Raw genomic sequence first — 25,476 nt, 5'->3', positions numbered from 1 at the left:
AGCTTGTTGATGGAATAAATCACTCTCTGGGAAGAGGCAGGGAAAGGAATGAGTAATGTTGTTAAAGTGTATTTGTTGCAAAATGGAGGCATCAATGAAGACCAGGGGAGCACAGAAGTCTTACGCCCTTGTCCGTGGTCTTGGGCGAGAACAGTTCGCAGGCTACCATCTGCTCGCGGGAGGGTTAACCCAGCCCCCTGCATATTCTACCGTAACTTTGGTCAGCTCATCCTTGTGAAACCCACTGCAGCTTCATCTTTAATCCTGAGTCAGACACAACGGAGAAAAGGTCAAATCAAATGAGACTCGCTTAGTGACTCTGACTCTCTTCAGACTTTCTCTCTGGTAGAAGGTTTAACACAGCAGCTGCAGCATTGGGGTGGTGTTGGCTTCAAGGGCTTTGATTTCTGTCCTGCTGCAATCCACCTGCCATTTGTTTTCTTTTCTGGGTAAATGTGTTGCCAGTCACATTTCCTGGGGAGGTGAGGCATTATTCCTGTTAGATATGTCACTTTTAGAGTGCCTTGTTCGTTGCAGACACTCTGAGAGGTGTCTCCAGTGCACGTCCGTGTGCCCCTGCGCCGTGTTATACTGTCCCACTTTCTCTTCTTGCAGGGATCGTTTCCATTACTACCCTAACTGTGCTGGCGTACGAGCGTTACATTCGCGTGGTCCATGCCAGAGTGGTCAATTTCTCCTGGGCCTGGAGGGCCATTACGTACATCTGGCTGTACTCACTGGCGTGGTCGGGAGCACCTCTCCTAGGCTGGAACAGGTACATCCTGGACGTACATGGACTCGGCTGTGCCGTGGACTGGAAATCCAAGGACGCCAACGACTCCTCCTTTGTGCTTTTCTTATTTCTTGGCTGTCTGGTGGTGCCTCTGGGCGTCATAGCCCATTGCTACGGCCATATTCTGTATTCCATTCGAATGGTAAGTTGAAAACTGCAAATGCCCCTCCCCTAAACTAGTTCCAGGGTGGACAATTCTGAGCAGAAGAGATTCAAACTCTTCCCACGTCACTAGGGGTTTCCCGCAGGTGGATCAGTTCTATGGGACTTCCAGTCAATGGCATTGTGCCCCGAGTCACTCTCTAAAAGACCAATGAGGAATAACATCCACTCTCTCTACGCCGCTCTCTAAACCACAAGGAGGAAGGAAAGGTGTTCTAGACAGATAAAATCAGTAACAACCAAGAACAGCTGCATTCTCTAGCACTCTTAGAACTGAAGAACTGTAACCGAGGAAATTCCACACTTGCCATGATTTATTCATTCAAAGGTCACATAACCCACTAGGGCACAGTAGAGATATTTCGTCTGGAAATCACTTCTGAATCATAAAGCACAAGAACTGACCAGAAGTGACAGTGCGAGGCAGTCTCCTACTTTCGCCACGTGTGTTTTCCTTGCTCGTTCACCGTGTCTCCCTGTCTGTGTCTTCCTCCTTCAGAGCTCCCGCTCCTCGGCCTCCTGCACCCTGCTGAGACCCTCTAGCTTTCACCTTTTTTTTTTTCAAATCAAACTTGGCTACATGCATCACTTTAAATCATAACCCACTGCCAACTTCCACATTCAAACTTTTTTCATACATCCCTATTTTGTAAAAAAGAAAAAAAAAAATCCCCACATCAATCCAACGATAGGTTTTCCCCATGCCTGTAGTCACACTACAAAGAGAGCTAGAGGAAAATCTGCCCCCAGCTCCCCAGTGTCCGTCCCCAGACGTCCTCTCAGCAGTGCCCACAGTGTTCGGGTCCCTAGATGGGCTACTCACACAGCCGCTACTGCAGATCCTCAGTGCTCGGTTTAATCCCTTGCCCTATGCCCCTTCATTCTTATCAAATAATCATGCTTATTTATTGGGCAAAAGAAAGCCATTATCAAGAAATTTCTCAGCTCCCTGTCCCCCTTTATACAAGCCCCTCTGTTCAGTTATGGGGCCATGGAATGGATCTCTCAGGACCAAGCTGACCTTCGCTTCTGGTTTTCCCCCAGCCCCATACTCTGCCCCAGGAGCTCTCTCTCTTTCACTTACATCTCCAGTCTCTCCCTTACTTCTGGCTCCTGCTCTTTAGCAATAACTATGCTAATGTCACACAAAAGCAAAATCTACCGTCAAACCCCTCTGGCTGTCACTTTATTGCTCTCCTCGCCCGGGCTTACTCGAAGAACCATTAGTGGCTTTCGTGCTGAATCACCACTCAGTAAGCGTTCGTTTGGCCAATATTTGTTGAGCATCTAGAACGTACCAATTACTTACTGTTATGGCCTGTTTTTGTCTCTCAAAAATATATATATGGAGGCCTTAACCCCCAATCGATCGTATTGGAGATGGGGTCTTTAGGAGGTAATTAGGGTCGTATGATGCCATGAGTAGGGCCCTCGTGATGGGATTAGTGTTCTTATAAGAAGGGGAAGAGAGACCAGTGGCTCTCTCTCTCTGTGTCTCTTCCTTCCTCCCTCCCTCCATCTCTCCATCCCTCCCTCCATCCCTCCTTCCCCCTCTCTTTCGGTCGTATGAGTACGCAGAGGGAAGACAGCCGTCTCCAAGCCGAGAAAAGAAGTCTCATACTGAGACCCACCTTGACCTTGGACTTCCCAGCCTCCAGATTTGTGAGAAATACATTTCTGTTGGCTAAGCCGCTCAGTCTATGGCATATTGTTATGGAAGCCCAAGCTAAGTCATTTACCAAGCTCTGAGGATACAACATGTATGAAATATCGCCCCGGCCTCGAAGAGTCTGTAGTTCAATAAATTCACCTAGCATTTAATTCCTCAACCCGTTGCAGATTGGCGCCTCCTTCCTTGAGCACGCTGTCACAGAAAGAGCCCTCATTAAGGTAATCGATGATCTCCCAAATGTTAGAGCCAATGAACACATTTCCATCTCTTTTTTCCTTTCTGGCATCCGTGGCATTTGACGCTTGGGGCATTATTAACAACTTCCACTCACTTGTGGTTTTCTCCTCCACTGTTTCTAGGTCTCTCCTATTGTTGTTCCTGACTCTCTGGCCCATCTTCTCAGGTCTCTGCCAAGGGCTGCTTCCCTTGGGCCTCCCGGCATTCTGTGTGTGGTTCTTTTCTCATACTACACACTAGCCTGGGGCATCTCATATGCTCTGAGGATTTCCCCTTCTAACAATAACTTGGTGACTTTGGAATCTCTATTTCTGACCCAGGGCGTTCTTCTGACCTCTGTCAGGTCTCACAGTCAGGTGCCTACTGTACCTCTCCACTGGGATGGCCAGACTTACCAGATTCCGTTTTTATTTTAAGATTTTATTTATTTGAGAGTGGGAGAGAGCACGAGAGAGTGGGGCGAGGGTGGGGTGAGGAGCAGAGGGAGAGCAGACTCCCCGCTGAGCAGGGAGCCCCATGCGGGGCCCGATCCTGGGACTCTGGGATCATGACCTGGGCCGAAGGCAGATGCTTAACCAACTGAGGCACCCAGGTGCCCCCTCAGAACATTCAGACTTACAGATTCTATGAGTGTGAAGACAAATTGGTCATCTTTCTTCCGGAGCTGCTGCTCCTTCTTTCTCTTTCTCAGTAAATGCTCATTATTCCTCAGCCAGAAATGAGAGAGTAATATTTGACTATTCCTCATTCATGTTTCCCCCTACACCCAACCAGTTTTCATTTATTCAACCTCCTATTTTTCCTTATATCCTTTTCCCCTCCTCCTATTGACACAGACTAATTTCAAAGGGGCCTTAGTTTTTTCTTCCTTTATTCTTGCTTCTTCTAATCCATTTTCTCCATACTTCCACCAGAGTAATTGTTCTCAAATGTAAATTTTCTCGTATCACTGCCCAGCTTAAAATCCTTTAGATGTTCCTTTGCCTTCATGATTAAAAATAAAGCCCCGCCCCCGAGTGTGGCTACCAGGGTCCTGCATGACCATGTCTTGTTTGTGTGTCCAGCTTTATTTCTTTTTTTAAAAAAGTTTTATTTATATATTTGAGAACGAGAGAGAGCACTAGAGAGAGTAAGCATGAGTAGGGGTAAGAGGAAGCAGGAGAAGCGAACTCCCCACTGAGCAGGGAGCCCAATGCAGGGCTCGATCCCAGGACCCTGGGATCATGACCTGAGCCAAAGGCAGACACCCAACCGACTGAGCCATGCAGGTGCCCTACTTCTTGGCATGACTTGCCTCTTGCCACCTCAGGCTCCAGTCAAGTGCATTATTTCTTGTTCCCAAAACATGTGTTCTTTTACTACTTTGCCTTAGCAAACTTCCTGTCCCTGGAACATTCTGTCTTGCCTCCTACTGACCACAGAAGGCTGAGCTCAGTAACTTCTTGCCTTGACCCATGTCTGTATCCATTACCCATCCTGTGTGTTCCCATAGCCCTCTCTGGTCACCTCCCTCATGACACGTATCCTCTACGGAAGCAGTCTGTGTGCCTGTCACCCTCAGAATAGAGTGAATTCCTTAAACTCGGAGATCCAGTCTTATTTATTTTTTCACCTGTAGCTGGAACAGTACTTTCATACAATACTTGATCAGAGACTATTCTTGGAATGAGTTATAGACAGTGCATAGGAAGGGGAAGTGGTACAAGGGTGAAGAGACTTGACTCTAGACCCCAATATTCTCCACTCAGAACCTGGTGACACCATCGCCTCTGTTTACTTATCCAGACGGGTGACTCGTACCAGTGATGGAGACATAGCTTCTCACGTGACAAGAGGACTCACAGTGACGTTTTTGAAAATCTACAGGTGTCTGGATCAATACGCCCTATTTATACAGGCAGAGAACACTTTTACTGGGAAATCTGGGGTTTGTCTTAAGTGGCTCACCCTTCAGGACGAATTCAACCGTGCATATGGTTTTGCTTCATCCAGAGCACTTTTGAAAGACACCCTCAAATGTTTGACTAAATAGAGTAAGGCATTACATAGAGCTCTTTATTTGGAAAACGCTGAAAGAACGGCGTGAAGGAATAGAGAATGATAAAACAGGCCAAAAGAGAAAAATGAAAAATGATCATGGAAACTACACATATACAAACCCAAATAATCCAAAACATTAGTCAGAACTGTATCCTTACACCAAAGAGGAACGGGGCTTTCCTCTCCCAACATTTCCTTAAATTAACTCCTCCAGCATGCATGTAATTCCGAGATGATAAATGAGAGCTCAACTTTGATAAATGGTGAGAGGATGGGAATTAAGTTGCCCAGAAAGGGTAGAGATGAGACTGTGGGGGCTCTGGATGGTGGGGAATCGGGGACAGATGATTGAGCTGTGGTTATATTGAGTATACCGAGTATACTGTATATCGTGTATTGAGTCTATCAATACAGTACAATATATAGCATATTGAATATACTATATATTGAGTATATTGAATACACTTATTAAATAAGTATATATATATATATATATATGTATATATATTAATTGAAACTCTAAGGAGCCAAAAATCATGATTCCAAATATTCCATAGTATCATAAAAGTACAAATGCTTATAAGTATGTTAGTTTCAAATATAATTCCAATGTAAATACATATTTACCCTTGAACACAATCTCACAGTCGTGTGTGTGGAACTGGGACCCAACTTCTTCTAAGTACAATAGGTTATTTATTTGACCCTCCTTTAATCTTGACTCTTAGAGAAAGTAATTGATTGCCAAGAGCAAAAGGGGTGCATCTGGTATATGGATCCAGACCTAGTTCCAAATTGAGAGCTTTTACTAGAACTCCACAACCTCCTTAAAAAACTCTGGGGAAAATCTCTCACCCCCCAAAAAATGCTGTTCTGAAAATAGAATAATATCCTATCACATTATAAAATAGTTTCTTTTAAACTAGAATTGCACACATAGATAATAATAGTATCTAACTTTACAACCGTGCCCACTCCTACACGTTCCCTCTACTCTATAAAAACTCATTTTAACTATCCATATATTCTTCCTATTCTCTGTCAACATGAATATGTGATTCTGCTAAGAATATAGTTTCTTAAATATAATTTTAGATGATATCAATAACTTAGATGTATCAATTCAAATACACTTTTCAATACCATAAGCATATGTTCTGATTTATTTGGAAATTTTTTCCTTAATTCTTATGATAATGCTAGAAATAAAAGGAACACTTAGAGTTTGTTGAAATACAATAAATTTCCCAGTTTAAAATTGTATTCTAAGTATGAATAGTATGCAAGATACCTTATTTTAAATATATAAGGCATTTGTATTTTTGCAGCAAACTTAGCTTTTTAGGATAATCAGAAATAACCATTTTACTTAAGAACATACTTTTGGTGTAGAGGAATATTATTCCCCTCCCCTTACTAACAAATTTATAATAACAATAGAAGGAACTTGTAAAGAACTTTTATCTGAGAAACGCAAACAACTTTCAGACGGTAGGCCATCACTCCTCAGTGCTTTAAATGGGATAGATTAAAAGCAGAAACGCTCAGTTTACAGGAATGTGGCTACAAGTGTTCTCTGCACCTGAGCCCTGATGAAACCAACCACAAGCAAGGTCCCCATCAAATCCCACTTTGTAGTGGTTAGCTGTGAGTGGGAAGTCACCATAGTTTCTAGCAAGAATTCATTTGGGAATTAAGTTTAATCAAGACCAGCTTAACCATGCAGAACCGACATCACATTTGCTGCCTGGTTTGAGAAGTTGAGGATTATGGTCTGGATAAGAGTTTCCAGGATCGTGGAGAAACTGTTTCCAATTTATCAGGACTCTTTCGGGCTGTCTTTCAGTGACTAGAAGATCTAGGCAAAATAATCCCTTTTCTTCTTCTTTTTTTTTTAAGATTTTATTTATTCATTTTAGAGGGAGAGCGCACCTGCTCGTTGGGGGGTGGGTAGGGAGGGGCAGAGGGAGAGAGAGAATCCCAAGCAGACTACACACTGGGTGTGGAGCACAGCAGGGTGGGGGCTTGATCCCACAACTGTGAAATCAAGCTGAGCCAAAACCAAGAGTCCCACACTCAACCAACTGAGCCACCCAGGTGCCCCCATTTTATTCTTCTTTAAATAAACTGAGAAACATTAAAAACCATTCAAGGATCAAAGAGGCTATGTGGCTCAAGGTACTATATTAAAGATGCACAGACCGAGACCTGGAGAGAATAAGGGTTGGGCTGAGCTGCAGGTTCTTGGACCAGGAGTTGGCCTCCAGGGTCCTGTTGAGCCCTCTGTCCACTAGGGTGGGCCCCGGAATTTCGTCCGAATGTCTATTATCAAAACAACGTGAGAAAAGGATTCTTTCATTTTCAACTCTCTTTCTCCTTTCTGCAGCTTCGTTGTGTTGAAGATCTTCAGACAATTCAAGTGATTAAGATTTTAAGATATGAAAAGAAAGTAGCCAAAATGTGCTTTTTAATGATAGTTATCTTCCTCACCTTTTGGATGCCTTGTATTGTGCTCTGTTTCCTGATGGTTAATGGTTACGGACACCTGGTCACTCCAGCGGTATCTGTTGTTTCATATCTCTTTGCGAAATCGAGCACTGTGTATAATCCTGTTGTTTACATCATCATGATCAGAAAGGTAGGTGTGGTAGTAAACACATTGCTTTCACCATGTAGATGTGCTTGTTGGAAAATTGACTACTTTTATAGAGATTATTCAGGACAGCTTCAATGATAAGAACCTAAATCAAGAATTTTACAGGAAAAGGGTTCAGGATAAATGTAAGATATTCCCAAAGAAAATAATAACAATTCTAAGAGCTACCAAAAGATCTTGTTAAGTAAAATTCTATTAAAATTAATATTTAATTCATCAAGAAAAATCTTATGTCTAGTAATAATAATAGCCACAAAGTTAATGATTTACTTTAAATTCTTACTGTACTGTGGAGGTTATACCCATTATCTTTCAAAACACCAAGAGATAGGCACTAATATGATTTTTTACTTTATTTACGAATTATAACACAAGTTCAAAAGAGCTGAATGACTTGCCCTGTCCAGGAATTGTCGGTGCCCGGATTCTAATCTGGTTTGCTTGAATACCGAAGTCCCTGCTCATGGCTCCCCACTTAGGGTTACAGGAACCATTATTCACATGCTGCGACCACTGTGTAGCTCAAATTAATTTGGTTCCAGAAAGTCCTCTAGAGCTAATGGGAAGCTTATTATCTGTTTTTGTGGTAGAAAGGTTTTGACTTGATGATTGTCAGTCATGACTATGAGAGCCCCCTTTATGATTGCTGTGAAATACGAAACTAAGCCTCTAAGTTACAAAGGATTTAAGTTATAAATAATGGCTAATTATTCCACTGGGATTTTTTTATTTTTATTTTTAAAATATTTATTTATTTATTTGAGAGAGCGAGTGAGAGAGAGAACACAAGGGAGAGGGAGGGGCAGAGGAGAGGGAGGGAGAATCTCAAGCGGACTCTGCCCTCTGAGTGTCGAGCCCAGCTCAAGGCTCAGTCTCACAACCCTGAGATCACGGCCTGAGCCAGACCCAGAGTCAGGCGCTCCACAGACTGGGCCACCCAGGAGCCCCTCCCCTGGAATTTTAAAGTAACAGGTCACACTAATAACAGGCAATGATAACTACTCTGGCTACTAATGCTCCATAGTTTGGAAGAGGAGAGCATTTTTTCAATTAATCTTACAGTGTTCACTCCTAATATCCCTCTTCTTACTTTCATATGGCTTCGATCTCTATTCACTGATGGTCTTACTTTCTCTTTCATGATGCCTTCATTTATTTACTTAAACCCTGAGAATTTTAAGTTGGAGTTCTTAAAATCTGAAAATTACTTGAATTGGTTTCCGGAGAGCCATGAGAACCCCTGAAATTAGTCACAAAACTTTTTAAGAATATGCACATGTGAATTTTTCTAACAAGATAGTTTATAACTAATTTTCTGAGGAAGGGTAAGGCCTTCATATTTTAAGAACTACCACTTCAACAGGCAGATCATTACATTTAAAATATATTACTTAAGAGGTTTTTTTTTTGTGTTCTTTCTCTGGGCCAGTGGGCCATATGTCAGTTCTTTCAAAACTTTAATGTGCATACACACACCAAGAGAGACTGTTAAAAAAACAAAGTGCATATTCAGATTTGGTATGTCCGGGTGCCCAAGATTCTGTTTCTCAGGAGCACACTTTAAACAGGAAGTCTAAAAGACACAATAAACTAACAAACAAGAACAAACAAATAAACCAATGGTCCTTATCCTCACGGGGCTTACCATTTACATGGGAGAACATATTTTGGCATACTTTAACCCTTATAATAATGTATCTTTAGCACTTAACCTGATATAGCAAACACTAGTATGATGAATAGATAGTCTCAAGCAAATATTTTTAAATGTGGGTATAAACTCAGTGCTAACTTGTATATAAGTGAGGTTTAAAGAAGACAAATCAATGTAGCTGGCTATTATATTTTTCATTGCTCTTTCCTTTTTTTTTTTTTAAAGATTTTATTTATTTATTTGACAGAAAGAGAGACAGCCAGCGAGAGAGGGAACACAAGCAGGGGGAGTGGGAGAGGAAGAAGCAGGCTCCCAGCAGAGGAGCCTGACACGGGGCTCGATCCCAGAACGCCAGGATCACGCCCTGAGCCAAAGGCAGACACTTAAGGACTGAGCCACTCAGGCGCCCCTTTCATTGCTATTTCCTGATCTGGGAAAGCCCATGTATTAAACTTTTATTTTGCTCTGAACAAAGGAGATAAAAGTTAAATTAACTTCTTATTTATATGCTTTATTGGTCACGATAGACTATTTTAACAACTCCAAACCATTTCAGTGCATTAACAAGAAAAAGGTTTTTCTGATTTTTTTTTAAAGATTTATTTATTTATTTTAGAGAGAGAAAGAGAGCACACAGGAGCACATGAGTGGGGGGAGGGGCAGAGGGAAAGAATCTCAAGCAGACTCCCTGCTGAGTGCAGACCCCCCCCCCCTCGCGGGGCTTGATGTCAAGGCCCTGAGATCAGAGCCCGAGCCAAAGCCGGGAGTCAGAAGCTCAACTGGCTGAGTCACCCAGGTGCTCCAAGGTTTTGCTCATTTAGGCCCTGGTCCACAGTCCACTGCATTTGCTGGAGGGTGGGGGATCTGTCCCATGCAGTTCTGTAGTAATTTAGGTTCCTTCACGTTGTGATGTTATCATCTTCAGACTTGACCTCTGAGGGCTTGTAGGAGGGAAGAGCAGGGAGGAGCCCCTGAGAGGGAGCTGAGAACTCTGGTTCAGTGTTGTGCCCAGGACAGGGGAGGGTCATGGGTACTGGTGAACACCAGCACACTCTGCTGTTGTAATTTCCTCCAAATGGTTTGTAATCTTGATAGAAAACAATTCTTTATGTAACCAAAGGAACATTAGCAAGTATAGCCAACTGTAAACTCTGCAGAAAGGGCCTTGTCAGTCTTTGCTGCCCACAATATCCCCAAAGGGTAGCACAGTGGCGGTCACCTTGCAGGAGCTCCCTGAATATTTGTGGAATGAATTAATGTTCAAATTCCTTAAAGAAACAGATTTAGCTGCCCTCATAGAAGGCGCGTGCTATGTGGATCCATGGAGATGATAAGGTATTGTAACAGTCCTATATGATTCTGTTAATGAGAATTATAATAATAAAAAACATAAAACTCTAGGATTATTTAGGTACACATGAGCATTGCCACCCAACCCCACACCCACCCCAGCTAACGAATAAAAAAGAGCAACCAAAATTAAACTCAACTAATTTTATTGAATGTTAATCCAGATTAAGGGCCAAATTTTTACTTGATATTCAACTTTATTTTCTCTCTGCCCAGTTCCGAAGATCCCTTTTGCAACTGCTATGTTTCCGACTGCTGAGATGCCAGAGGCCTGCTAAGGACCTACCAGCCAGTGGGAGTGAAATGCAGATCAGACCCATTGTGATGTCACAAAAAGATGGGGACAGGCCAAAGAAAAAAGTGACTTTTAATTCTTCTTCCATTATTTTTATCATCACCAGTGATGAGTCACTGTCAGTCGAGGACAGTGACAAAACCAGTGTGTCAAAGGTTGATGTAATCCAAGTTCGTCCTTTATAGGAAGGAGTAATGGTAATGAAAGATGAGGCCTTATACTGGAAACCACTTCTAAACTTCCATTATAAGGACCGTTTTGGAATCCTCATTCTGTGTAATTCTTTGGGGAGGAAAACCTTTCCTCTGCCTTAAAAGCTTCTTCCGCCTGGTGTAGGAATTAAATTGACATGAGACAGATTAACAGGAGAGAAAAAACCAAAAGTTTAATTCTTTGTTCATGGAGGTCCAATAATAAAAATGAGACCCAAAGAAATGAGCAAGGCATGCAGCTTTCATACATTTTAGACAAAGAGACATGAATCCGTAAGGAACTGACAGGACAAGAAAGCTCATGTTTGGGAGCTTCATCGGTAAATAATTCCAAACAGGACTTGGGCTGAGTAGTAATTTAGTAAAAGTAACAAGATATGCTTATGTAGGTTTTTCAGCCCTCAATTCTTTGATGATACAAATGTCTCTCTACCCCTGGTTTAGGGAGGTACTTTTCACGCGAGAGATTTTCTGCTTTTGCGGGGGGCAGGGGGGAAGGTCAGACTGTCCTTTTTGCACTTGCTGTTTCTTAAGTTTCATTCAAACTGTGGCATATTTTAGGGCAGCCTGCCCTGGGCTCCCACAATAGCAACAGAACTTTTGTGGCTCAGCAGGAAATCTGAATTGCCCATTTGTTTTCTGGCCTCTGGAAGCAACTGAGCAAGACGATTGTTTTAATTCAATGGGTGCTTTTTCCATAACGAGAAACCACTTATGGCACAAGATGGGCATCTGGCACCATCAACTTCTAACATGTTGGAAATTTTCATTTCAAATATATTTTTTTAAGTGACACTATTTTCCAAAGCACATAATACTTGTTTCTCACATATACTTCACTGTATTCACAGCTCAAAACTAGCTGTAAAACTAGCTTTGTATCATGCACGTGTGGAGTCACTAGGAAATCTCAGATTTTCTGTAGTGTTGGACCCTAATCACGGTCACATCCTATGTTTGACCAAATTTATCAAAGACACAATTCCAGGGTGAAAAAGAAAATCAGCACCCTGGCTTCCTCTGAAATAAAAGATTTGCTGTACATGCGGTATGAAAAAGGAGCTTCGAGATGGAGGTGCTGCTAAGGTCCAAAAGGAACGAACATTAAAAAGCAGCCCAGCAAAGGACAGGTGGTGAGTTTCCAAGTACTCTTGGAGGCCAGAGAATCCTGCGTTAGCAGAAGATGTACATGGAAAGGAAGTGTTGATGGCAGATGGGTATTTCCATCTGTTTCATTTCAAACATAATCTTGGCAAGATTATCTTTTCTTCTTGACAATTTGCCACAATCTTGCCAAGAGTTTTGGGTTTAGAAAAGGAGTTTCCAACAAAAAATGAAACAAACCTACATTTGAAGGGGATGAAAGTAAGTGTAAAACTGTACTCATAAACTGTATTATTCAGTCTTTTCTGCTTTTCAGTCTACTGGGTAATCACTGGTCAGTGTTAGTGAAGATGCCATTTCCCACAAGTCATTGTTTAGACTGAACACAGCTCATTAGAACTCAGGATTTCTTTGACTAAAACAGAAACGGAATCATTTTATTTTATCGCCTCGTTTTTATTTCTTCGATGACTGTCCTACTGGTGTAGCATCTTCACGGTTGGCCGTGTTTGAAAGACTTCTGAGTGTTTCAGTTGGTCTACTGAAGAAGGAAGAACCAATGGAAATGCTTTCACTAAAAGAACTTTTCAAAATCAAGTTTATCACTCGTTAGTAAACTGCTTCTTGAGAGTCTCAAATGGAATAATTTCTATGAAAACTGTCTTCCCTATTTCCTTTCCACTCTGTTGTATATATCGATGTTTAATTTGTAAATAAAACTCTTCTTATTCTTCACTTAGTATGGCATTAATAGCCCCCCGTTTGTTAATCTTCAAAAGGCAATACTGACCTTTGAAGACTGTGTAGTAAAATTAGTTCATTTTGTAACTCTCGAGAGTGCCCCAAATTCCTCATTCGTACTTCCAGTTTTAGTAAGTGACACTGAGCTCTCTGTGTTGCATGAGCTCCAACCAGGTGATCAAAAGTATACTTAACATGTTAGGCAAATCATAGTTTTTGGTCCTGGGTGTTACAAGTCAGTCCTATTGTGACCTTAACTATGTCCTTGAAAGAGAAGATGTGATTGGTGTCTTCCTTGAGGCCTTTGGTGCTTTACTTTTTGAGAAGTGAAAGAGATCTTAGTCATTGCACTTTTATATTTAGAATGACCACACCTATGCGTAGTGTTGTGGGAAAGCTGTGTTTTGCAACTTAAACTGGTAGTTTGTGGTTGGGTTTTTCCCCCCAATAATCACAATGAACACACAGAGAAATTCTATACTGAATTTAACTGGAAGCTGACATGTATTTTTCACTAGTGAATTAAATATGACGATGGAAACATGGTTTTGATCCTTACTTTTAGTTACAAAGAAATCCATTTGCCACTTCAGAATCTTTATATGACCTGCTAATGACATTGGGAATTTTTTCTAGTGACTCCATGGAGTTTGCAGGGACGCATGTCCTGTCTTGTGGAAGTAAGTCAGCCAGTCCCATGGTCTTCTGAAGTAGTGCAGGGGTCTCAGTGACATGGAGCACATAAATACGTAGGTACTACCAATGGCTATCAGTGCTCCAAAGAAAAAGAGTCCTTTGTTTATCACCTGTAAAAACAGCAAGAAGTCTCACTTTATTTGTCCAGAGATAAAGATCTGAAAAGACTTCATTCTTGAACAACCAAGAAATACACAATGTCGTCTTTGTTCTTTAACCTAAGACAGCAATTTCATTGCATGACCACTACTCAAGACCTACAATGGCTGGTAAGGTCAGGAATTTGGAGCTTCCCTCCTCTGTCTCTGTCCTCTTTCCCTTCCCAGAAATAACCAAATCCATGTGTTCTGTATAATGAATTCTTAGTCTGCCTTTGTATAGCCATACACACACACACACACACAGGGTTTAGGAAAAGAGTTATAAATGCTATCTTAGAAGAGTACTGTGCTGAAGCCACAAATGATTCAGTCATGCTCAGACCCTGTACAGTCTCCATGAGAAGAGTGATTGGTTTGGTGGCACTAAGTGTCCTTGAGGTCCTTCTCACCATTCCAGCTACACCTATGGCCATTCTCACACATTAGGGCTGCCTTCCAGGCCCACCGAGCCCCACCCACCCTGGCCACTCCCATTCTTCTCCAAGGCAGCTGGGCCTTTCCACACAGCGGTCAGTCCACCCACCAGCCTCTGAGCTACACGAGGAGAGGGGCTGCTGCCTATTCATCACCATGCCCAGCTCAGTCTCTAGACATTAAATAAAATGATTTGCTGAATGAATAAAGTTGTTAGATTTCCAAAGTCAAAGATCAGGAATCTGAATGTCTATTTACTGGCATCTCTGGATCAACTGCCCAAAGTGAACAAGTTAGGGCATTACATTGGAATTAGATTATGTTTTATAAGTGATTCAATTCTGTCCAATTTTACAAATTAAACCCATAAGAATATTGCATGAAGCAAAAGTCAATTGCTAAATAAAAGTAAAAAAATCACATTGCTAAAATAAAGTAAAAAGTTTAGAAATACTAGCATCAGGGGCGCCTGGGTGGTTCAGTTGGTTAAGCATCTGACTCTTGATTTTGGCTCAGGTTACGATCTCAGGGTTGTGGAATCAAGCCCTGCATCAGGCTCTGAGCTCAGCTCCTTCCCACACTTGTGCTCTCTCTCTCTCTCTAAATAAATAAAATCTTAAAAAAAAAATACTAGCATCAGTTTCTTTTTTTAATTTCTTCCCTTCAGAATCTCTCTCTCTCTCTCTCTCTCTGTCTCCCTCTTGCTTGCTCACTCTTTCATTCTCCCTTTTTGTACTTTGTTCATTATGCACTTTATCCTCTGTATACCCAAGACAGTTTTTATTTGGAAGCAAACATTTGGTGTCTGTCACATCATTTCTGAATTTTCCTGAAGAATCCTAACGATAACTCTATGAACTTCAATTTGTTCTGACCTTTTTCTGCCAATGCCAGCGTAGCACTGCCTCGTGGTATCTTATTCTGGAAAAGGTGACCTGAAAGGAAGTTTAAAAAGCGTTCTTGTGATTCTTTAATGGCTAATGGCTAAACGGAAGAATAAAATGGGAAGATGTCTTAAATCCAGACCTTACCATGGTATAGAGAGGGGTAAAGGTGGATGGCATAACAGTATGAAGAAATCTCTCCGTGTTCTTTTGGAAGATGAACCACCTCGAGTTGACATGTGCTCGCATCTGCAATAACGTAAGAGTCTGAAGGAGTACTTCAAATAAGTAACGTTCATTTCTTTACTACAACATATTCCCATTCACTGCAAAGCTGGACTCAAAGCAGTCAAATTCTTATTTCCTTAACAGTCATTTCCAATCCTGTTTAGTAAAAGTATAAGACATTACCTTGAAAAGATTGAGCAATTGCACAAAACCTGTTAGAGAACTCTATTTTGCTCAGGGGGCAACACGGGAACTCTATGTCAGTGAAAGATTTGTTCAACCAGATCTAGGGATAGTCTGTGGGACCAATGACTAATTGCCATTGTTTCCTGGCTGGTTTGGAACAAAGTTAAAGGAATTAATGACGCTAAACCAGCCCTACAAGAAATGTTAAAGGCAACTCTGAGTGGAAAGGAAAGACCGTAAGTAAGAGTAAGAAAAAAAGGAAGCAAAAAATCAGTAAAAATAAGTATATCTATAGAATTAGTCAAGGGATTCACAAAATAAAAGGATTTAAATATACCCATACACCTAAAATGTGGGATGGAAGGAGAGGAGTAAAAAATTAGTGTTTTTAGAATGGGCTCAAACTTAGGTGACCATTAACTTAATATAGACTTCTGTAAGCATTCTTTGTTATATATAAACCACAAATGAAAAAGCAGTAATAGATATGCAAAAATAAAGAGAAAAGAATCCAAATATAACACTAAGGAGCCAGCAAACCATGAGAGAAGGGGGCAAGAGAAGAAAGGAACAGAAAAGAACTACAAAGCAATCATAAAACAAGCAACAAACTGGCAATAAGTACTACCTATCAATAATTACAATGAATGTAAATGGGCTAAATGCTCCAATTAAAGACAGGGTGACAGAAAGGATACAAAAAGTAAGACCCATCTATATGCTGCCTACAAGATACTCATTTCAGACCTACAGACACATGCAAATTGAAAGTAAAGGGATGGAAAGACATTTATCATGCAAATGGAACTGAAAAGAAAGCCAGAGTAGCATACTTATATCAGAAAAAATAGACTTTAAAATAAAGACTGTAACAAGAGACAAGGACATTACATAATCATAAAGGGAATAATCCAATGAGAAGATAGAGCAATTGTTGGGGCGCCTGGGTGGCTCAGTCGTTAAGCGACTGCCTTTGGCTCAGGGTGTGATCCCGGCGTTCTGGGATTGAGCCCCACATTGGGCTCCTCCGCTGGGAGCGTGCTTCCTCCACTCCCACTCCCCATGCTTGTGTTCCCTCTCTCGCTGGCTGTCTCTCTCTCTGTCAAATAAATAAAATCTTAAAAAAAAAAAAAAAAGAAGATAGAGAAATTGTAAATATTTATGCACCAACATGGGAGGACCCAAATACATAAAGAAGCTAATAACAAATATAAAAGAAGTAATCGATAGTAATACAATAGTAGTAGGGGGCTTTAACATCCAACACACATCAGTGGATCGATCATCCAAACAAAATCGTCAAGGAAACAGTGGCTTTGAATGACACATTGGACCAGATGGATTTAATAATATATTTAGAACATTCCATCCTAAAACACATGGAACATTCTCCAGAAAAGATCACACATTAGGGCATAAAACAAGTCTCAATAAATTAAAAAAGATCAAAGTCATACTATACATCTTTTCTGACCACAATGTTATAAAACTAGAAATCAACCACAAGAAAGAGTCTAGAAAGAACATAAATACATGAAGGTTAAATAACATGTTACTAAATAATGAATGGGTCAACCAAGAGATCAGAGACAATGCATGGAGACAATGCATGGAGACAAATGAAAATGAAAACACAATGGTCCAAAATCTTTGGGATACAGCAAAGCTGTTTTAAGAAGGAAATTTATAGCAATACAGGCCTACCTCCAGAAGCAAGAAAAATCTGAAGCAACCGAAACTTACACCTAAAGGAACTAGAAAAAGAACAACAAACAAAACCCCAAACCAGTGGAAGGAGATAATAAAGGTTAGAGCAAAAATAAATGAAATAAGAATTTAAAAAAATAGAACAGATCAGTGAAACCAGGAGCTAGTTCTATGAAATTTTCAACAAAATTAATAAATCTTCAGTCAGACTCATCAAAGGGAGAGGGAGAGAGACAGCGAGGAGACCCAAATAAACAAAATCAGAAACAAAAGGGAGAAATAACAGCTGACACCACAGAATACAAAGGATTATAAAATAATATGATGAAAAATTTTATGTCATATGCCTAGAGACATACAACATCACAAAATGAATCAGGAAGAAATAGAAAATTTGAACAGACCAATTACCAGCAATGAAATTGAATCAGAAATCAAAAAACTCTCCACAAACAAAAGTGTAGGACTAGTTGGCTTCACAGGTGAATTCTACCAAACATTTAAAGAATTAATACATATTCTTCTCAAATTATTCCAAAAAACAGAAGAGGAAGGAATGCTTCCAAATTCATTCTATGAGGCCAGTATTACCCTAATACAAAACTAGGTAAAGACAGCACAAAAAAGATAACTATAGGCCAATATTTCCGATTACTATAGATGCCAGAATCTTCAACATAATATTAGCAAACCAAATCCAACAATACTTTAAAAAAATAATTCACCGTGATGAAGTGGGATTTATCCCCGGGATGCAAGGGTGGTTCAATATTCACAAATCAATCAATGTTATACATCTCATCAATAAAAGATAAAAATCATATGATCATTTCAATAGATGCAGAAAAAGCATTTGACAAAGTACAACATCCTTTCATCGTAACAACCCTCGACAAAGTAGGTTTAGAGGGACCATACCTCAACATAATAAGGGCCATATATGAAAAACCCACAGCTAACATCATAGTCTGGTGAAAAACTGAGAGCTTTCTCCCTAAGATCAGGGACAAGACAAAGATGTCCACTCTTACCACTTTTATTCAACATAACAGTGGAAATCCAGCTACAGCAATCAGAGAAAAAAAGAAATAAAAGGCATCCAAATTGGTAAGGAAGAAGTAAAACTTTCACTGTTTGCAGATGACATTATACTATATATAGAAAACCCTAAAGACTCCACCAAAAAACTACTAGAACTGATAAATGAGTTCAGTAAGGTTGCAGGATACAAAATTAATATACAGACATCCATTGCATTTCTATACACTAATAATGAAGGAGCAAAAGGGAAAGTAAGAAAACAATCCCGTTTACAATTGCACCAAAAATAATAAAATACCCAGGAATAAACTTAACCAAGGAGGTGAAAGACCTGTACTCTGAAAACTAGGAAGCATTAATGAATGAAATTGAAGACGACAAACAAATGGAAAGACATTTCATGCTCACGGACTGGAAGAACAAACACTGTTCAAGTGTCTGTACCGCCTCAAGCAATCTACACATCTAATGCAATCCCTGTCAAAATACCAACAGCATTTTCCACAGAACTAGAACAAATCTTAAAATTTGTATGGAACCACAAAAGACCCCAAATAGACAAAGCAGTCTTGAAAAAGAAGAATAGAACTGGAGGTATCACAATCCCAGACTTCAAGATATACTTCAAAGCTGTAGTAACCAAAACAGTACGATACTGACACAAAAATAGACACGTAGATCAATGGAAGAGAACAGAAAACCCAGAAACAAGTATATACTCAAATAATTTTCAACAAATCAGGAAAGAATATCCAATGAGAAAAAGATGGTCTCTTCAACAAATGGTATTGAGAAAACTGGACAGCCACATCTAAAAGAATGAAACTGGACCACTTTCTTACACCATACACAAAAATAAAATGGATTAAAGACCTAAATGTGAGACCCAAAAGCATAAAAATCCTAGAAAAGAGCACAGGCAGTAATTTCTCTGATACTGGCCTTAGCAACATTTTTCTAGCTATGCCTCCTGAGACAAGGGAAACAAAAGCAAAAATAAACTATTGAGACTAAATCAAAATAAAAACTCCTGCAGAGCAAAGGAAATGATCAACAAAACTAAAAGACAACAAAACCCACAAAATAGGAGAAGATATTTGCAAATGATGTATTGGATATTCAGTTAGTATCCAAAATATAAAGAACATATACACCTTAACACGTAAAACCCCCTAACAATCCAATTAAAAATGGACAGAAGACGTGAACAGATACTTCTCCAAAGCAGACACACAGACGGCCAACAGACAGACAAAAAGATGCTCAACACCACTCAGCATCAGAGAAGCGCAAATCAAAACCATAACGAGATATCACCTCACACCTGTCAGAATGGCTACAATTAAAAACATAAGAAACAACAAGTGTTGACAAGGATATGGAAAAAAAAAAACCATCGTGCACTATCGGTGGGAATGCAAACTGGTGCAAACTGTGGAAGACAGTATGGAGGTTTGTCAAAAACTAACAATTGAATTACCATATGAATCAGCAATTCCACTACTATTTACCCGAGAATATGAAAACACTATTTGAAAAGATATATGCACCTCTATGTTTATTGAAGAATCATTTACAAGAGCCAAACTATGGAAACAACCCAAGTGTCCACTGATGGATCAATGGATAAATAAGAGGTGAGATATCTGTCTATCTATCTATCTATCTATCTATCTATCTATCTATCTATCTATCATCTATCTATCATCTATCTATCTAATGGAATATTACTCAGACATAAAAGAGAATGAAATCTTGCCATTTACAACAACATGGATGGGTCTAGAGTCTATTACGCTAAGTGAAATAAGAGAGAAAGACAAATACCATATGATTTCATTCATATGTGGAAATCAAGCAACAGACCAAACAAAGAAAAAAGGAGACAAACAAAAAATAGACTCTTAACTGCAGAGAACAAACAGGTGGTCGCCAATGGGGAGGTGGGTGGAGGAATGAGGGGAAGAGGTAATGGGGATTAAAGAGTGTATTTACCATGATGAGCATTGAGCAATGTATAGAATTGTTGAATCACTGTATTCTATACTGAAATTAATATAACACTGTATGTTCATTACACTGGAATTCAAATTTTAAAAATTTTGTTTAAAAAGAAAAGACTATCTGTTAGACTGTCAGGAAAGATCTCATGGAATGAAGCCCAACCCCCTCACTCACCTCTATGTAATTGTACATGGACAGGTCTGAGATTGCGTGGTCATCTGGAATTCTCAATCTCGAATATTCAGGAAGACACATACCTAGGAGCCAAGTTGAATAATACATCGTTTCCAATACAGTCTACGAAAATGTGCCAGTCTCTACACCAATCAGATTAAATGGTGTATATTCTACCACTGTTCTAATCTTTTAAACTCTGGGTAACCAGGCTGAATGACCAATAATCTATGAATACTGAACAATAACACAGAGGCATTTTCTATTGTGATTAAATAAAACTTAAGATAAAGTTAATAAAATATATACTTGTTGGTTAGCAAATCATTATTTTATTTCACAAGTGGAAAGCAGCTCATAGAAATGACTGTCAGTGACCCCCTCCCCAGTCCCACTTAGAATCTGCTACTCTCCTTTTCGTCCTTTCTTGACACCTCAGGCACATGGTTTCACTGCACCGAAGACACCTTATAATCCCTTGACCTCCCAGAGGCTGGCCTCATGTTTTATTCACGTCTGAAATCTTAACCAGGTAAATGGTAAATACTGAGTAAATACTTGATAAACGAATGACTAGCCAAGATAACTCTCACATGGCCAATCCACACTAGTTATTAAGGATGCCATTTCAAAAGTCAGAGAACCTGGCTGTCAGTCGCAGCTTCAACACTTGCAGCTATATGACTTTGGGTGAGTTACTCTAAGTCTCTAAGCTTAGATTTGCTCAGTTGTAAAATAGGGACAAGAATAGTACCTATGTTCCATGCCTTCCACAGAGACCAAATGAGAAAATGGATTAAAAAATAAAGCAAGATACCGAACACATATGAAATGTTCAGTAATGCTAGTTATAAGTAGCACTGTCATAATCAGTATTGTTTTATCTTTGTTCTGTAGTAACCAAGACCAGTGCTGACAGTATGTTTTGACATGTGAACCCTCCATCCCCTCCATCATCCCCATCACATGCAGATCAGTCCCACCAGGGGAGAGGCGGGAGGCAACATCCCCTCCATCATCCCCATCACATGCAGACCAGTCCCACCAGGGGAGAGATGGGAGGCAACAAAATGCCTCTAGATCTGGAGCATCTGAGCAAGAGGACTGGAGAAGGAAGGCAGAAAACCAGAAGAACTTTACCCTGGACCCTCTAGTCTCATCTGATCCAGACACCAGTGTCCAAGGACTTCCTCTTACACCATCACAAACATTTACTGTGAACTCACTTTGTGCCAGACTTTAAAAAAAAAAAAAAAGCTTTACTTAGCATAATACCCTCTAGTTCTATCCACGTCATTGCAAATGGTAAGATTTCATTTCTGATGAGTGAGTAACATTCCATTGTGTATACATACCCCAATTCTTTATCCATTCATCTTCCACGGATACTAGAAAGTATTATGCTAAGTGAAATAAGCCAATCAGAGAAAGGCAATTATATGATTTCATTTATGTGGAAATTAAGAAACAAAACAGAGGATCATAGGGGAAGGGAGGGAAAAATAAAATAAGATGAAATCAGAGAGGGAGACAAACCCTAAGAGACTCTAAACTCCAGGAAACAAACTGAAGGTTGATGGAGGGGAGCTGGGTGACGGGCATTAAGGAGGGCACGTGATGTAACGAGCACTCGGTATTGTATGCAACTGATGAATCACTAAACTCTACCTCTGAAACTAATAAAATAGCTTTACACAAATAATTTCACTTCATTTTCACATCTCTCTGAAGTTAGTATTATTGTCCCCACTTTATAGATGGAAAAGAAAAAAAACAAAACCTGAGATTTGAAAAACCTGAAACGACTTGCTCAATAAGTCAGTTAATAAGTTGGCGAGTCAGGACTGGAATCCGGGTGTAGACTCGAAGCCAGTTCTCTAGGTTTATCCTTTCCCCGAATGAGGTTTAAGTTCAGAGATAGCCCTTGAGACCACGGGGTGCCGAGAAGCAGTAAAAGTTATCCAGGTCTCGGGCTATTGTTGGCAACTTCTTTTACAGCTGAAATGGTGTACATTTAATTTAGTTAATTTCAACATTACATATAAAAATCCTAAAGTCCAGTATCTGTCAAATCAATCCTTTTGGAGGAATCAGTTTTAACCAAAGGCAAATAAAGCAGCAGCTGCAACACTGATGAGGCAACACCCAGGAAAGCCTGGAGCTCCTACAAGGGTTTCTGGGGCACGCTGTAGGGGATGAGGGTGTGGATTCCCCAGGTGGAAAGGGAGAGCAAGGAGCATATTTTGGGCCAGTGTTGGTCCTGGGAACTTCTTTCTTTGTGGGGATCCCTGCACAAACCTCCAGGTGCAAACCTTAAAAGCAACTATGTTTCCCTCTCTGGGCACTCCTTGTCTGACACGGGTACCAGTGGCATAGGCTGCTAATAGAAAATTTTTAATCCTGAACAGGAAATATGCACCATGGGTTTGCGCTCATCCAGGGTCAGAAATAGGTCCACAATTAATCAGCAGGGCTAGTCCAGGTCCATTTGACAAATTTTACTTACTAAGATCATTATTGAATGTATCCATTAACTCATCAAATACCAAGCAGTCTTCAAAGCCCTGAAATAAGAAAAAATGGGAAAAAAGAAACTGGAAATAATGAAAGCTTCTAAGTAATTTTGAACAGACTTCCCAGGGGTGAGTATAATTCAGAGGATGTTTGCCTTCAACCGGCACGCAACAGCTGCTTGGTCACATTTGGCGTAAATTATGATTATAAAAGACCATCAACTGCAAACTTGATGGTTTGTCTTTGCCTAATGCATATTGATGATAATGATTTGGAATCTGATCAAAATTTTAAATTACTCTTGTAATTTTGATGGATTCCATTGCTTCTTTAAGAAGCAAGAATAATTATGTTGCTCTACCATGAGTATTTGAATTTTATTTAAACTATTCGGGTCTTTAAGCTTCACACTTAGAACAATTAATAACACAATAGAACTCTCATATTAATGTAGTTCCTTTAAGCCAAAGATCAAAGCAAATTTCCAATGTCAAGAAGTCCACAAAATTAACTCTAATAAGGTTTTACGCTAAACGCAGAGGGGAAGAAGAAAATAAAAATCTAGGTTTCCTGCTTTCTAGGAATTCAAACTATCGTTTTAGAGACAATATTAAAAAATGTACAAGTTAAAAAAATATTTTTCACATCAGTTATAGAGATTACATCTGAAGTAAATAAATACACTTGTCAGCTATATAGACTATTAATGCTACAGGAAGTTAGAGATGCAGAGTACCATAGAGGCCAAGATACTAACACTTTTAAATTCTTTACTTAATTAATTCATTTATTCCCCAAGAACTTCTATGCTGTAGGCACTATTGAAAACCCATTTTACAGACAAGGAAGTAAAGGTAAGTTTAAGTAATTGAACAAGAACATATTCTAATAAATCCTGGAGCCAGGATTTGGACTGGGCCTTATATTGCCAGAGCCGGAGCCCTTATCCACTATCCTAAAATTGGTGTGTTCTTAGGTTTTTGTAAAACGAAGTGTTTACCACTACTTCATGGAAAATACAAGTGATTAGATTTATAGCCTATTTACACTTGGAATAGATCCCAATCACCAAAACAATAGAAGACTGTGATTATAAAGCTATTAGTTATCAAACACACACAAAATAACTGTCTGTCTAGATAACTATTTTAGGATTCCTTGAAATTAATGTTTCATATTTGAGCCTATTTCTTTTCAGAAATATTTTTTCTAGCCAGAACAATAAAACTTCCATGAAAGCAGCATTACCCAACATCAAATCTATTTCATAGCCCTACTCAACTGTGCTGATTGTGTTTTCCTGTCCTTTGGAAAGAAAAAGTGGAGAAAACAACAGGCACTTTGGGCTCTTTTTCTTTTTTTGAGCCTAACGTTTTATATTATGCATAACCTCTAAGAAATTTTTTAAATCAAGCCTTGAATTGCTGACAGTCAAGTTCCCAAATTTCAAGCTATCAATATATTTTCGGACAGCACATAAAAACCATCTTATCCTTTATTGCTCTTTCCTATGTGCAACTACGGGATCAAACAACCAAGACCAGACGACGGTTAGTGATCACCCAAACAGCGGGTAGGACTGTGGAATCGATTGCTTTCTCAGACATCATGTGGGGGGAGTTTTAGACATGATTGTTATTTACGATTTTTTAGTTGAGACTGACTGACTTTGGGAGAAAGGACTTACTGCATTCATTCCTTGCCCGAAAAAGGGCACGATGGCATGAGCTGCGTCCCCCATCAGCACACAGTGTGACTTCAGGTGAAAAGAAGAGCACTTCACAGATATCATGGGCTGCGCTGGTAACAGGAAGAAGTCTCGGACCAGGGCTTGCCTTCGGGGGAAACAACCAGAACGTAAGCACCTTACGTTGGGTATTAAATCCTGCATCATTCTTGCAGATGTACTGACTTCATTACCGCTGGATTTTACTGAGAAATACACAAAAATGCCAGGAAGAAAACAGGAAAGGAGTAAAACAGGAAAGAAAGTTTCCTCTAGTTCCTGAAATTCCATTGTTGTAATTACCTGTTTTGTTCTCAACAATGTTAATCACATCCAACCAGGGCAAGTTGACTGCACTTCAAGAACTCGAAATACGGCTGTGTGAGGTGTCGTAATATTTGTTATGGTGCGTACGGGTCATGCAATTTTCAGCCGTTATGGTGTGTTTTAGGTTTTAATGGAAAAACTGAGATGTTCTGCATCTGATTAAGCTACAGAAACCAAAATTAAAATGCATGCGACTTTGTATAGATTTGGAAGCTAGTGAGTGCCAGTTATCTACAGAGGTTTTGTGGCAGGTGGAAGTAGAGGATACCCTCAAGAATTTTAAGTCTGGTTGGAGAAGCAGGAAATAACCACGAACCATAAGAGGTAAATTGTGGTGTGCAGAGATTTCCCAACATCAGGGAAAGAGAGATCAGCGCACACTGAACCTGCAAGTAAGGATGGAAAGTGACCATTTTAAAGAGACCTGCCGTGGGCTGGCATCGGGCCACTCCTTTCACATACTTAGTGTATGCCCCTCCCTCAAAGGTCACAGCTGCC

At 40.0% G+C, this 25,476-nt stretch overlaps 2 protein-coding genes across 4 annotated transcripts in view; one reads left to right on the top strand and one right to left on the bottom strand.

Annotated features, from left to right (window-relative positions):
- OPN3 (opsin 3) overlaps positions 1-20,730 on the top strand; it is a 50,657-nt gene extending 29,927 nt beyond the window's left edge. The window contains exons 2-5 of one of the 3 annotated variants that reach the window (XM_040636056.1): positions 616-935; positions 2,795-2,845; positions 7,291-7,542; positions 20,436-20,730. In XM_040636056.1, coding sequence (XP_040491990.1) covers positions 616-935; positions 2,795-2,845; positions 7,291-7,542; positions 20,436-20,441 — 629 coding nt within the window. In that variant the 3' untranslated portion in view covers positions 20,442-20,730. Of the gene's footprint in view, positions 1-615; positions 936-2,794; positions 2,846-7,290; positions 7,543-10,780; positions 12,911-20,435 lie in introns of those variants that run through there. The other 2 variants (XM_040636054.1, XM_040636055.1) reach the window with 2 other exon arrangements.
- The window catches only part of KMO (kynurenine 3-monooxygenase), a 47,261-nt gene continuing 35,182 nt past the window's right edge, over positions 13,398-25,476 (bottom strand). Inside the window, 7 exon segments of the mRNA XM_008694662.2 lie at positions 13,398-13,582; positions 13,585-13,722; positions 15,063-15,122; positions 15,219-15,320; positions 20,412-20,494; positions 22,918-22,975; positions 24,613-24,760. Of these exon segments, the coding sequence (XP_008692884.2) occupies positions 13,478-13,582; positions 13,585-13,722; positions 15,063-15,122; positions 15,219-15,320; positions 20,412-20,494; positions 22,918-22,975; positions 24,613-24,760 (694 nt within the window). The 3' untranslated portion in view covers positions 13,398-13,477.

This window comes from Ursus maritimus, unplaced genomic scaffold (assembly GCF_017311325.1).
Source record: "Ursus maritimus isolate PB19 unplaced genomic scaffold, ASM1731132v1 scaffold_2, whole genome shotgun sequence".
Taxonomy (NCBI): domain Eukaryota; kingdom Metazoa; phylum Chordata; class Mammalia; order Carnivora; family Ursidae; genus Ursus; species Ursus maritimus.
Note: the sequence above shows the minus strand (reverse complement) of the source record. Positions and strands in the feature narration are given on the sequence as shown.